The sequence below is a fragment of the Sinocyclocheilus anshuiensis genome, unplaced genomic scaffold, assembly GCF_001515605.1.
Source record: "Sinocyclocheilus anshuiensis isolate Anshui unplaced genomic scaffold, SAMN03320099.WGS_v1.1 scaffold1614, whole genome shotgun sequence".
Taxonomy (NCBI): domain Eukaryota; kingdom Metazoa; phylum Chordata; class Actinopteri; order Cypriniformes; family Cyprinidae; genus Sinocyclocheilus; species Sinocyclocheilus anshuiensis.
This window is the reverse complement of record NW_015547777.1, coordinates 636940-650316: the sequence shown is the minus strand read 5'-3', so window position 1 is coordinate 650316 and position 13377 is coordinate 636940. Positions and strand designations below refer to the sequence as shown.

The window sequence follows — 13377 nt, the reverse complement described above, 5'->3', positions numbered from 1 at the left end:
ACGCTCTTCAGACCTCCAGCCGTCCTCACCGTCCTGAAGAGACCCGCTCCGTCCAGAGCTGAGGAGATCACAGCCAACGGAGCGCCGGGCACAGACTCTCTGTGTCGCGCCACGAAAAGCCTGTCTGAGAAAGACCACGCGAGCCGCTGTCCTCAGACCTCGAGGGAGCGCGTGCGCTTCAGTGAGAAGGTGCAGTATCACAGCTACTGCTCGGACTGTGACCCGCAGTACGACATGAACAGCACGGATCTGCACTTACTCGTCAAACCCAGCCCCGTCCATCAGTGCTCCAATCCAGCGCACGCTTTCCCCTCGCAGAAACCACAGAAGACCATTTTACGCAAGTCCACCAGCACCACCGTTTGACGCAGACTGAGGCCAAACGAACTTGTATTTTTGTTTGGAGAGACGCTGAGAGAAAGACAGAAGCGGAGGTGTTGAACGGTAAGAGCAGCAGCTGTTTATCAGGCCTTTCCTTCATCATTAAAAGAATATGTGTTCATCCGAGGTCAGGATGAGTTTGTTTCTTCATCAGGTTTGAAGAAATGTAGCACTGCATCAGTGTCTCACTGCAAGTGAATGGGTGCCGTCAGAATGAGAGTCCAAACAGCTGATAAAAACATTCGATCGTGTCAAAATTAGTGCAACACACGCTTTATCATCTACGCCACTGAATCTGACGATTAATGACCGTCTTTTGTAACGTAACGATCCCAATCACACGTTGGGGGTGGAGTTAGTGTGAATAGCCTCTGCCAACAAGACGGGCTATTTGCACTTAAAGGGATAGTTCACCCAAAAATGAAAATTTGATGTTTATCTGCAATGACTGTGCACTGTGTAACCAATGAGTGACGTATACGCGCGAGAGATCACTTCCGGCCCTTGCGTAAACTACGCCAGAGCGCGTACACACCTCACGCATCGGATGCCTGCACGCACACAAAGACAGTTGGACATAGTGGTGTATTAGAGGTAAAATATGATATAAATACTGTTCGGTTTCTGGCACAAACCGATCGTTTCGTGTCTTAGGACATCAATGTGTCGTCACGAGCCGCAGGGTTTAATTTGGATTTGTCTGTGCATGTTTTTTTTACTCTCATAGATTTTGTTACCATTGCCATGCATTATACGACTGCAACAGTCGCAGTACTTTCAAACTGGTAAAATGAATATAATTAATGTATGAATGCATCGTCACAAATCAAATGACTCCCCAAAATAAAAACAGTAGGTTTTATGGGGCTAATCAACGTAAATAATTATTTAATAGTTATAAAATAATTATTTCTGCCATAATTATTCTGAAGCACTATTTCACAGAAATAGTGTTTAAAGAATAATGTTAAAGTGTACAAAATATTGGTAATTCTGACCTCGCGCTGATAGTTTTGATTAGAATACATCACATCCGGTCGGGCGGTCGCATACGGTCTAGCCTATAAAAACATGGACGCAGTGTCCGTGACGTCACCCGTAGGTTTCTGAAGAGCGTTTTTCAAGCCTTAAAGAAATTAATTACTTTAAATAAAAAGCATTTAATTAAATAAAATATACATTTTATTTCAGCTAGTTTCCAAGGCAAAACAATAAAAAAACTATAAAAAATTAATTATTTGAAATAAAAAACATTTAATTCAATAAAATATACATTTTATTTCAGCTAGTTTACAAAGCAACCCAATAAAAAAACATAAATAAAACAATAAAAAATGAATTGCTTTAAATCAAAAACATTTCCTGAAATAAAATATACATTCCCTTTTTCAGCTAGTTTCCAAGGCAACATCCCTCATATTTGTAAATAACTAAAACTTAATTAAAAAAAAACTATATATACATAAAAAAAATACTAATAAAAAGCAACAAAATTATTACAATTTTAACAAAAAAAAAAATGAAAGTAGATTCTAATTCAAGACATTATGATGAGCAGACCTCAGGAAAGACATCAGCGTCTGTAAACACGAGACGCTGTTATGAAACACAGTTTGCGTGTGTTTTCAGAGATGCTCATCTGCAGATCTGTAGGAGGACAGAAATCAATATTCTCATGAGCGTCTCCTACACAGCAGCATCTCATTCACATCCACAGCGTCTCTCTCGTTTCCCCGCAGGTCTGTCAACCTCCAATCATCTTCATCTCCTCACGTGAGCTTCAGCCAGTGCTCGCGGTTCCTGACGGAAAGACCCAGAGAAGCACGGGATCCTGATGGAAATCACACTGGTGTTCTTCACAGCGAGCGAGCTCCGGACGATCCCAGAGCGTTTGATAAAGTCACCCTTCAAAGAAGAGAAAACCAAAAACTACTACTAATCCTCCACAACAGAGTAATGCAGATCACGACTCCAGTCCAACGCTGCCAGAGAGTCAGACGTTTCTAAAGACCTTCCGTGTTTTTGTAAAGAAAGCCTTCAAATACAAGAAGCATATTTTTGATATTTTCTAAGATGATTTTAAAGATGTCACACAGTATATGACGGAAAATTTATTTATGTACTGATTAAAAACATGAAGTCATCTGCATCTGAACTTGTCTTTATTAAATCACAGATGAGCGTGAATGATGGAGCCGGACACAAGGGGGCGACCTGCGTGCATTAGTAGAGTTTAACCTGACCTCAGTCAACCATCACTAGTACTAGTGCTAAAAAGCCTTAAAGCTGAGTGTGTGATGAATGAGAGAAAACCGCTGTGAAAATCCTACAGGCGGACACTGAAGAGTCACCGGTGTGAGTTTTGCACAAACACACCTCACATCATCTTCACAGTGTGTGTAAATGTGTTTCTCGTGACAGGTGGAGGCGGCAGAGACTCATGGGAAGTCTAAATAATTAACCTAATATTTAGTCAACCATCATTTAAAGTCGTGCTTCTCAACATTTGACTTAAAGCCCACTCATCATACACAGCAATATTTCATGGCATCCTGACTTTTCTAGTCTTATGTGTCAGGGAAAGCTACTTTTAAACGTAATGCGTTACAATGTTGCGTTACTCCATGAAAAAGTAACTTAATTGTGTTACTTTTTATGGAAAGTAATGCGTTTTGTTACTTTTTGTGCACCCGGGCTGGACTTGCTGATGTGTTTTTAATTAAAAAAAAAAGCCAAAAGTTATATTTTTGGCAACTTTAAAGGTCCTTTCGCGAGAAAACTAAGGAACTGGAGTTAATTATTTGAAAAAGTTGCTCAGGTATTTTCTTGTAAATTTAAAAGTAATGTGTTACTTTACTAGTTAAAAATCACATTACTTGTAATGCGTTACCCCCAACATTGTGTGTGTATTTATATATATATATATATATACTAGTTTCTGAAGTAGTAAAATAACTAATAATATGTGTATTTGTTTTAAAGGAGACATATTATGCCCCTTTTTGTCGCCTCTGGCTTGCTTAGTTGGGGACACTTCATTTCCAGCGATACCGTTGACTTGATTGCAAAGATACTATTTAAACTGAGCTGGATGTTGACATCACTGAATTCAATGATGAACTGTCTTTAACTGAAAAATTTGTTTACTATTGTCATTTTGCATTATTGACACACTAAAAAAGGCTTACCAAAACAAAGTTACTGGGTTAATCTTTTTCACATTTCCTTGCTTGGTAGATGCACCGGGGACCTGATTATAGCACTTACAACCTGGAAAAGTCAGATTTCCATGATATGTCACCTTTAAAAAATCTCCATGGTGACTTTTCTGGGTCTAGAAATCAAACTTTTGAAATCCTCATATATCCAGGTTTTCTAAGATTGTGAGGATCCTGGTTAATAAGATAATAAGATACGGGACTTCTGAGCGCGAATTGTGAATCATTTGATTCAGAACGGGACTTTGGAGCGTGAATCATTTGATTAAGAACGGGACTTCGGAGCATGAATCATTTGATTCAGATTGGGACTTCGGCGCAAGAATCATTTGATTCAGATTAGGACTTCTGAGCGCGAATTGTGAATCATTTGATTCAGAACGGGACTTCGGAGCGTGAATCATTTTATTCAAAACTTGACTTCGGAGCAAGAATCATTTGATTCAGATCAGGACTCCCGGAGCATGAATCATTTTATTCAAAACGGGACTTCGGAGCGCGATTGTGAATCTTTTGATTCAAAACGGGACTTCGGAGCATGAATCATTTGATTCAGATTAGGACTTCTGAGCGCGAATTGTGAATAATTTTATTCAAAACCGGACTTCAGAGCATGAATCATTTGATTCAGGACCGGAACTTCAGACTGAGTTCGTGAATCATTTGATTCAGATCGGGACTTCGGAGTGAGTTCGTGAATCCTTTGATTCAGATCGGGACTTCAGAGTGAGTTCGTGAATCCTTTGATTCAGATCGGGACTTCAGAGTGAGTTCGTGAATCATTTGATTCAGATCGGGACTTCGGAGCACGAATCATTTGATTCAGATCGGGACTTCGGAGCATGAATGATTTGATTCAGAACGGGACTTCGGAGCGCGATTGTGAAAATTCAGATCGGGACTAAGGAGCATGAATCATTTGATTCAGATCAGGACTTCTGAGCGCGAATTGTGAATCTTTTGATTCAGAACGGGACTTCGGAGCGTGAATCTTTTGATTCAGAACGGGACTTCGGAGCGTGAATCATTTGATTCAGATTGGAACTTCGGAGCATGAATCATTTGATTCAGATCAGGACTTCTGAGCGCGAATTGTGAATCTTTTGATTCAGAACGGGACTTCGGAGCGTGAATCTTTTGATTCAGAACGGGACTTCGGAGCGTGAATCATTTGATTCAGATCGGGACTTCGGAGCACGATTATAAATCATTTGATTCAGAACGGGACTTCGGAGCATGAATCATTTGATTCAAAACGGAACTTCAGAGCATGAATCATTTGATTCAAAATGGGACTTCGGAGCATGAATCATTTGATTCAGAATAGGACTTCGGAGCGTGGATCACGAATCTTTTTTTTTCCTGATTTCTTTATTTATTTTTTATTAAACAGTACAAAACATCAAACCATTAAGGCAGTACAGTTATAAAAACAAAACAAAGAAAATATAAGAGTATACACATATACAAATCCCTTAATAAAAGGGTCATATGATGCTTTTTTAAAGATCATTATTTTGTACTTAAACTAATAACAAAACAGTAGCTGATTCAGAAGCGCCAGATTGTCATAGCAAAGTCAGAATTACCTCCTCTCCTAGGTTCACGAAACGGTCGTCCATGAAATGCATTGCTGTTCTGTTGTAAGTGATCTTAAAGATTCCTAAATGCATCTACTTTTGGAAGGCCAAAAGTAGCTTTCGCCTAGAAACACACAGCGTCTCCCTGACATGCTGCTTCAACACTAACTGCGGTTACTGAAACCACGCCTTTGCGTGAACATTTGGGTGCATTATGCAAATATTTCCACATAGTGAGGTAGATATGTATACGCATCATATGACCCCTTTAAGAAAATAAACCATGGCTTTTATTAGAGTAAATTTATTTACTATAATTTTTGGCTTATTTATAACCACAGTTTTACTACAAATACCATGGTTAAATTATGGTTAGTTTAGCAAAACCATGGTAAATTTGTGGTTACCATGGCGTAACTATATATACTATTTATTTGTCAATATGTCTGATTTAATTCGAAAGTAAAAGAGTGGAGATGAAAGATTTCTTATCCTGTGGCCCCCGTGGACTGTAATTGTCCTCTAGAGGGGGCATTTTTGCTCAGCCAGTGCAAGTCTATGGGAAGTTTTTGATTATTATTTGAAAACTGTATGTCTGATCATTTAGAAAAGATCAGGGCCCAGGTCTCTGCTGAGTTTGCTGCGTGTAGCATTAAAGCCCTCAGAGGAGATACAGTCAGAAATGTAGTCTCAGGAGAAGAAGTAGTAGTTTAAATAGTATAATAGTTTGCTGCTGATCTCAGGTTCGCCGTCAGCAGCTCTCAGAACGTCCCGCTGGTGTTTTACAGTGGCTGATGTTTTTATATGTCCTGTGTGTGAGCAGCAGCCCCTCTCCCCACGGAGCGCCGCCTCATTAGAATGCAGATTAAAGTCTTCAGATCAATGCCACACATCTGCAGCTCGTTGAGACGTCGACCTGCAGGCCGTTATATACACCACGGTACAGCGCTTTGACTTTGATCTTTACACCCCGTTTAAAAAGTGTCTCGTTCAGGAGATTCTCAGCTTTCACTGAGCTGTTGTGTTGAGTTGAGCCCATGAAATCATGTATTTAATCACGTTCAGCTTGTTCACTGAAGGTCTTTAACACTTCATCAGATTCAGAAAGCTGTAGAAGAGATTGTGACTTTAATTGGAGTCTGAAGGAAGACTCACGCTCACTTTCTCTTGACAGGCTTTTCACGATGCAGCAAACAAGAGAAAAACAGCAAACATACGAACAGAGAATCAGACAAGCATCTGCTCACATTTGCAGATACAGCAACAGATGCTGTGCACTGTTTCAGGTCTCGTCTCCCATAATGCCGTGCTGCTGAGCAGGAGAGCGGGGCATGTTGTCACACAGTTCACTGCGGTGTTGCTCAGGACGGGTTTGTTGTTGAAAGTCAGAAATATTTTTTGTATGATCATTTAACTTTTGAATTTCTGATTCAAACTGATGTATAGACCATTAATGTGTTTCATGCAACAGCTGAATCATGTGCTGCTAAATATAAAAGAGCAGGTAATTGCAGTTTTTTTTTTAAATCTCACAATTCTGACATTTGTTCTCGCAATTCTATGAAAAAAGGCAGAATTGTGAGATATAAAAAATTCTGAAAATAAATAATTCTGAGTTTATATCTATCGACTGTTTCTCAGAATCATGAGTTTGTAAAAAAAGTAAGAATTGCAACTTTTTATCTCAATTCTACAATTCTTACGTTTTTCTCACAATTCTGTCTTTATCCGAATTGTTAGATAAAAAGTTGCAATTATGTTTTTTCATAGTTATATGAACTTGCCTGTATTGAATTATTGAACTGAATTCATGAAACGGATTATTGATTGAATTGCATTCGCTTGATTAACTAGTCTTACAGCTGCGTAAAAACATCGATTCGTCTGATTTGAATCTGCTAAGCCCTTAGTTAACTGCTAGTTAGTCAAACTAGTTCTTAAGAACACAGTGGTGTTTATGCAGTGAATGGATCTCTATATAATGTGCTCATGTCACGTCACATGGATGCTGATGTGAGGGTAACTGAGGTCCTGCCGTGTTTCACGAGCTCGGAGGCCACATGTGGCGTGAGACGAGTGTTTTATTTGAGTTTAATGAGCAGAGGTCATCCTCACACGACCTCTGCAAAGACATTTAACACACAGACAGACGGACGCACGTTCACTGAATCAAGTCGAGTTTCACTGTTTCTCTCTGTGTTGTTGAGGACAGAAGAAACTTCTATCACCACAAGAACATCAGACTCAGATCCAGCCCAAACCAGAATTCCACTAATACATTTAAGAGAGTGCTGAGAAGGTGACAAACAAACACCACATTCTGCTCCTAAAATAACAGTCGTAGGATTTTACTACTACCTTTGAGTAAAAATAGAAGCTTAACAAAAAGCACTTTATGTATCAAATCATTCCTTCACTGTCTGTTATTTTAGAGAAATCTTACTTTGTAAACGCAGCACAGTGACCCTTAAGGAAATGTGTTTTTCTGCGCCCAAAGTGGCAGTTAAAAATGCTATTTCTTATTTCTTTCTTCTAAAGTATTATTCAGTGCTGTTATATATTGAAGCCATTTATGCATTAGGATAAAAAAGGTAATTGTGACTTTTTATCTCACAATTCTGACTTTTTTTCCTTGCAATTCTCCTTTTTTTTACCACCATGCCATGGAATAAACAATAAAAAAAGTTAAAAAGCAAAAATCTCAGTTCTGAATTTTTTCTCAAAATTGCAAGTTCACAATTCTGACTTTATAACTTGCAGTTCTGAGCAGAAAAATAATAATTTTCTCAGAACTGTGAAAAAAGTCTCCATCGTAAGTCTGTTTCTTTTTTTTTTTTTACAAAATATTGATTGACTAATATGTGTGAGAATAAATGACAAAAATGATGTGAACATAAAGACCCTCTTTAGTCTTTTGTTTTTAAATATATCTCAGTTTTTAATTGGTGCATGCATCGGCAACATTTGACAAATTATTGTATGTATTAAATGGATCATTTACTTAAAATGAACAAGATATTTTGAGCAAGATATTTAAAAAGAGAGTATACTGGTAACTAACCAGTTTGGGTTACCATTGACTTTCACTGAATGCACATTTCTCAAAATATCTTCTTTTATGTTCCACAGAGGAAAGTCATACAGGTTTGGAAGAACATACAAGGGTGTGAGTACTGATCCATTTTTTATCGTCGAATTAATACGAATGCAAGGGCGCTCATATTTATATATAATGCTGTTGATGTGAAATCTGTGCTCGGTAATATATCACGAGGTTTTAAATGTCACTTGTGCAACTGATCCAGAACTTGTGAAACTCGTGCAGGCGCAGCAGCTTCAGCAGCCCCTCCTCATCTTAATCTTCAGCTTCATCTTCATCTTCAGCGCATTCTCAAACAACCCCTGCTGCTCCGGGAGCTCGAGGCGCGTCTTCTCGCCGGTCATCATGGCTCGGCTCGGTGTCGTCCTGCTGTTTCTGTGTGCTTCTGCTCGGCTTCTGGCGGTGTTCTCTCAGCTTCACCGCGGATCACGGACGCGATGGACGAATAACGGGCGTGCGTATCAGCTGGTGAGCCCGGGGTCCCGGTACGTGCCGCCGGGGCGAAGAGAGGCGAGCAGAGCAGCACCCGCGCCGGTGACCGTGATCACAGACCGGCAGAACGCCTCTGATGACGGGATGGTGTCCGATGACCCGTACGATCCCTACAAATCCGTCAGGAACAGTCCCTATAGTCCATACTACAACTACTACGACTCGTACTACAGACCCAGACAGAGAAGCGCGCAGAGGCATCACGGACACGGAACCAGATACTTCCAGAACGGTGAGAAGTGCGTGAGTCTTTGTGATGATGATGATGATGATGATGAAACTCTCTCTCGTGAATGTCCACAGGTCTCCCGGATCTGGTGGTGGATCCCTACATGATCCAGGTGTCCACGTATGTCCAGAGAGTGGCCATGTACAGCCTCAGATGCGCTGCGGAGGAGAACTGCCTGGCCAGGTGCTGCTCGTCTGCTTTGTCTAAAACACGTGTTTTTTTATAGGCTACTTAAAGAACGATTTTTTTTCTCGTTTATGTAAATTTTTGAGAAACATTTTAATCTGTATTTTGAAAATGTTATGATAATGTTAAATGTAATTGTCCTCTAAACCTCTAAAACACCATTTTTTAAAATATATTTGAAGAACATTTGTTCTTGGTTATGCAAACATTAAAGAAGCATTTACATTGTATCCTTTTGAAAACATTATGAAAATATAATTTCTCAATGTTTTTAAACATTCAAAATGTCAATTTTTAATGCATTAAGAACGTTTCTTCTTGGTTATGCGAACGTTAGAGGAACATTCCATTCTATCATTTTGAACACGAGAATGTTACATTTGAATGTTCTCTCAACATCTAAAACATGCATTTTTTTTAATATCTAAAGAACGTTTCTTCTTGTTTATGCAAACATTATACGTTTTATAATTTATAAACCATTATGAAAACGTTATTTCTGAATATTGTTTAAACGTCCAGTGTTTTAATGTATCAAGAACGTTTCTTCTTGAACGTTATTGAAACATTCCATTCTATCATTTTGAGAACGTTACATTTGAATGTTCTCTCAACATCTAAAACACTTTTTTCCTTGTTATGCGAATGTTAGAGAAACATCTTATTCTAGATTTTGAGAGCATTCTATTGTTATAACTGAAGAATGTTATAAATCACATCATGAGGATGAACATTTCCTCTCAACATTTCAAGAACGTATATCAAATATGAATAATGTTATAAAAACATTTTGTCCTAACATTTAACCATTCAGAAATGTTAGTGAGTGTTATGGGAGCTTTCCCTGTTGGCTGGGATGTTGAAGATGTCACAGGAGAAACGCTCTAGGTCTTTAAAGAACACAACATAACACTGATCTGAAGAACCTGCCAAGAGCCAGAGCGGTTTCTCGATAAGAGGTTTCTCTGCTGAACCTGTTGAAAAATCAGTGAAGTGTCCCGCTGTGTTCCTCAGTTCGGCTGCAGACGCACGAGATTACGACACCAGGGTTCTGCTGAGGTTCCCACAGCGTGTGAAGAATCAAGGAACCGCAGACTTTCTGCCCAGCAGACCGAGATACGCCTGGGAATGGCACAGCTGTCACAAGTGAGGAGAAATACACACATCACTGCATCTCACAGAATAACTGCTAATGATACAATACATTATTTATAGTGTGATGCAAAGTGAACTATTTGAATGTACACTATACTGCTTTAAAAAGAAACACTTCAAGGATCAGTGCAGACATTTATAGTGTTACAAAATATAAATGCTATTCATCTGTAAATCCTGAAAATTAACTGTATCACGGTTTGCACACAAATCTTAATGATTTCAGCATTGATAATAATCAATGTTTCTTGAGCAGCATATTATACTGATTTCTGAAGATCATATGACACTGAAGACTGGAGTAATGATGCTGGAAATACAGCTTTGATCTCAGAAATAAATTACAGTTTAACACATATTCACATAGAAAACGGCTGTTTTAAATTCTAATAATATTTCACATTTTTACTGTATTTTTAATCAAATAAATGCACCTCTAATGAGCACAAGAGACTCTTTCAGAAACAATAATAAGCTAAAACTTCTGAATGGCAAAAGATTGCTGGCTTTGAAGAAAGCTGTTCTAAAGAACAGAAGATGTAAGTGTGCTGCTGCTGATGTTTTGTTGTGGTCAGTCACTATCACAGCATGAATGAGTTCTGTCATTACGACCTGCTGGACTCCGGCACACAGCAGCGCGTCGCCGAGGGCCATAAAGCTAGTTTCTGTCTGGAAGACACGTCTTGTGACCCCGGATACTACCGCCGCTACGCTTGCACGTCTCACACGCAGGTGCGTAATTACCCAGCAATACAGACGGCAGCGAGCCAGAGCTTAAACACAGCACAAATGACAGGCAGCCAGTGTGGCGAGGTGTAATTATTCTCCATCGCAGGGTTTGAGTCCCGGATGTTACGACACGTACAGCGCGGACATCGACTGTCAGTGGATCGATATCACAGACGTCCCGCCGGGACGCTACACGCTGAAGGTCAGAAACCCTCCACAAATGCGCTGCTGTTCGTTTGAGGATCTTCTCAAGGATCTGATGTGCTTTATTTCAGATTACAGTAAACCCAGGCTTCCAGGTGTCGGAGTCAGACTTCAGCAATAATATAGTTCGCTGCGACGTTCACTACACCGGAGACTCCGCGCACGTGTCCGGCTGCAGCGTGACGCCGTAAGTGACGCGCTTTCTTCATCCTACCTGAAAGAAACCACCTCGTGTGTTAATCCTGCAATCCTTCTCTTCACAGACACTAGGATACGAGAGAAACCAGGACGGCCTGATGATGATCGCAGACCAGCTGTGTTTACTGTGCAGAGATAAAGCTAATATCTGTGACAATAATAACGCAGAATTATGACAGACACCGATCTGAACTGATGCATCTACCCAGCCAACAAAAACATGTTCCGAGAATGTTTCCTAACATTCCCATTAAAACATGACTTCGGAGTGCCAATGTTACCAGCGCTTCTTCTCGGTTATGTGAAACATTCCATTATGAGAATGTTACATCTGAATGTTTAAAACATCCGTTTTTGTATTTAAAAAAACTTGGCTATTCAAACATTCTATTCTATCATTTTGAAAATGTTACAAAAACGTGGAACATTTCTGAACACAAAAACATTAAGGGTGCATTCTCTGTTAGCTGGGTAATAATTTCACAGCAAAGCCTTACGGTGTTGACTTTATTAGTGCCAAATAATGATAAAACTCCATCCAGTCGTAGTTGTAGTGTTTTATCGTGCTTTTTACTCTGAAAGAGTCGAGGTTGTTTTCAACGTATTATCTGTTACTCGTAATGTTTCTACAAATAGTTTGGTTTAGTTTTAATGATGTGTGCAAAAACATCAAGAGCGTTTAATAAGAGCGTTCACTGAAAATGTGAACATCGTTTTCAGATTTATGTTTTCTGTGTGCTTTAAGATTATTATTTTTTCAGCCTCTTAGAGGTGCTATTGATATTATACGTCACTTTAGTTTAGGAGGCACAAACTTGAATAAACGCAGATGAGAATATGTTTTCTTAATTTTCATGTGTTCTTATTAAGTGAGTGAAGAGGAACGTAACTGATCATCAGAGCTGTGTGAATATGAATATGTGTGTTTAATTAGTCTTTTTCCCTAACTCGCACCTCCATAAGGTGTGCATTTGCATTTTTTTGTACCTTATTAACCATATTTGTGAGAAAACCTCCTCATTTGTAAAAATAAAATAAAAATGTAATTAACTTTTAATTCAAATTAATCTACCATTTATTTTTGTATCCAGACATGATTTATATCCGACTAAAAAAAATGTCATTAGTAAAAATGGAATCAAAATTATTTTTTTTTTATGTATTAATTTTATTACATTTATTAAGATTAAATTAATCCTAATAAAAATGTTAAAATGCTCTTAATCTTAATTTAAAAAAAGTAAATAAAGTTAAATTCTAAATTGTAAAAATGTAAAAAATAAATAAATAAATGCAGTAAGTTTTCTGTTAGTGTCAGGTTATATAGCTAGATACACACTGCCGCTCAAAAGTTTGGGATCAGTAAGACTTGTAATGTGTTTTAAAGAAGTCTCTTCTGCTCATCAGGGCTGCATTTATTTGATCAGAAATACAGTGATATTGTGAAATATTATTACCATTTAAAATAATGGTTTTCTATTTTAATATCCTTTAAAATGTAATTTATTCCAGTGATTTCAAAGCTGAATTTTCATCAGCATCATTTCTATTTTAAAGGAATGCTGTTCTTTTTACTTTATTCATCAAAGAATCCTGAAAAAAAGTATCACAGGATCCCCCCAAAAATATGAAGCAGCACAGCTGATAATAAATCAGCATATTATACTGATTTCTGAAGATCATGTGACACTGAAGACTGGAGGAATGATGCTGAAAATACAGCTGCGCATCACAGAAATACATTACAGTTTAACAGATATTCTCATAGAAAACAGCTGTTTTACATTCTAACAATATTTCACATTTTTACTGTATTTTTGATCAAATAAATGCAGCCTCGCTGAGCAGAAGAGACTTCTTTAAAACATATCAAGTCTTACTGATGCGTGTTAGGCTTTGCGTCTG

The 13377-nt window shown here is 38.5% G+C and overlaps 2 protein-coding genes across 3 annotated transcripts in view; both read left to right on the top strand.

Moving 5' to 3' along the window:
- The window catches only part of LOC107704581 (protein Largen-like), a 4383-nt gene extending 2000 nt beyond the window's left edge, over positions 1-2383 (top strand). The window contains exons 3-4 of the mRNA XM_016507539.1: positions 1-444; positions 2121-2383. The exon at positions 1-444 is cut by the window's left edge and continues 12 nt beyond it. Of these exons, the coding sequence (XP_016363025.1) occupies positions 1-366 (366 nt within the window). The 3' untranslated portion in view covers positions 367-444; positions 2121-2383. The remainder of the gene's footprint in view (positions 445-2120) is intronic.
- A 5750-nt stretch (positions 2384-8133) lies between these two features.
- Positions 8134-11754, top strand: lox (lysyl oxidase). Of its 2 annotated transcripts, XM_016507537.1 has the most exons (7): positions 8134-9003; positions 9075-9183; positions 10201-10332; positions 10917-11073; positions 11177-11272; positions 11346-11461; positions 11538-11754. In XM_016507537.1, the coding sequence occupies exons 1-7, from the start codon at positions 8625-8627 to the stop codon at positions 11542-11544; spliced, it is 996 nt and encodes a 331-aa protein (XP_016363023.1). In that variant the 5' UTR covers positions 8134-8624; the 3' UTR covers positions 11545-11754. The 2 variants fall into 2 exon arrangements, with proteins under 2 accessions (XP_016363023.1, XP_016363024.1); XM_016507538.1 differs by lacking the exon at positions 11538-11754 and having other exon boundaries at positions 11346-11465.
- Positions 11755-13377: the final 1623 nt, after the last annotated feature.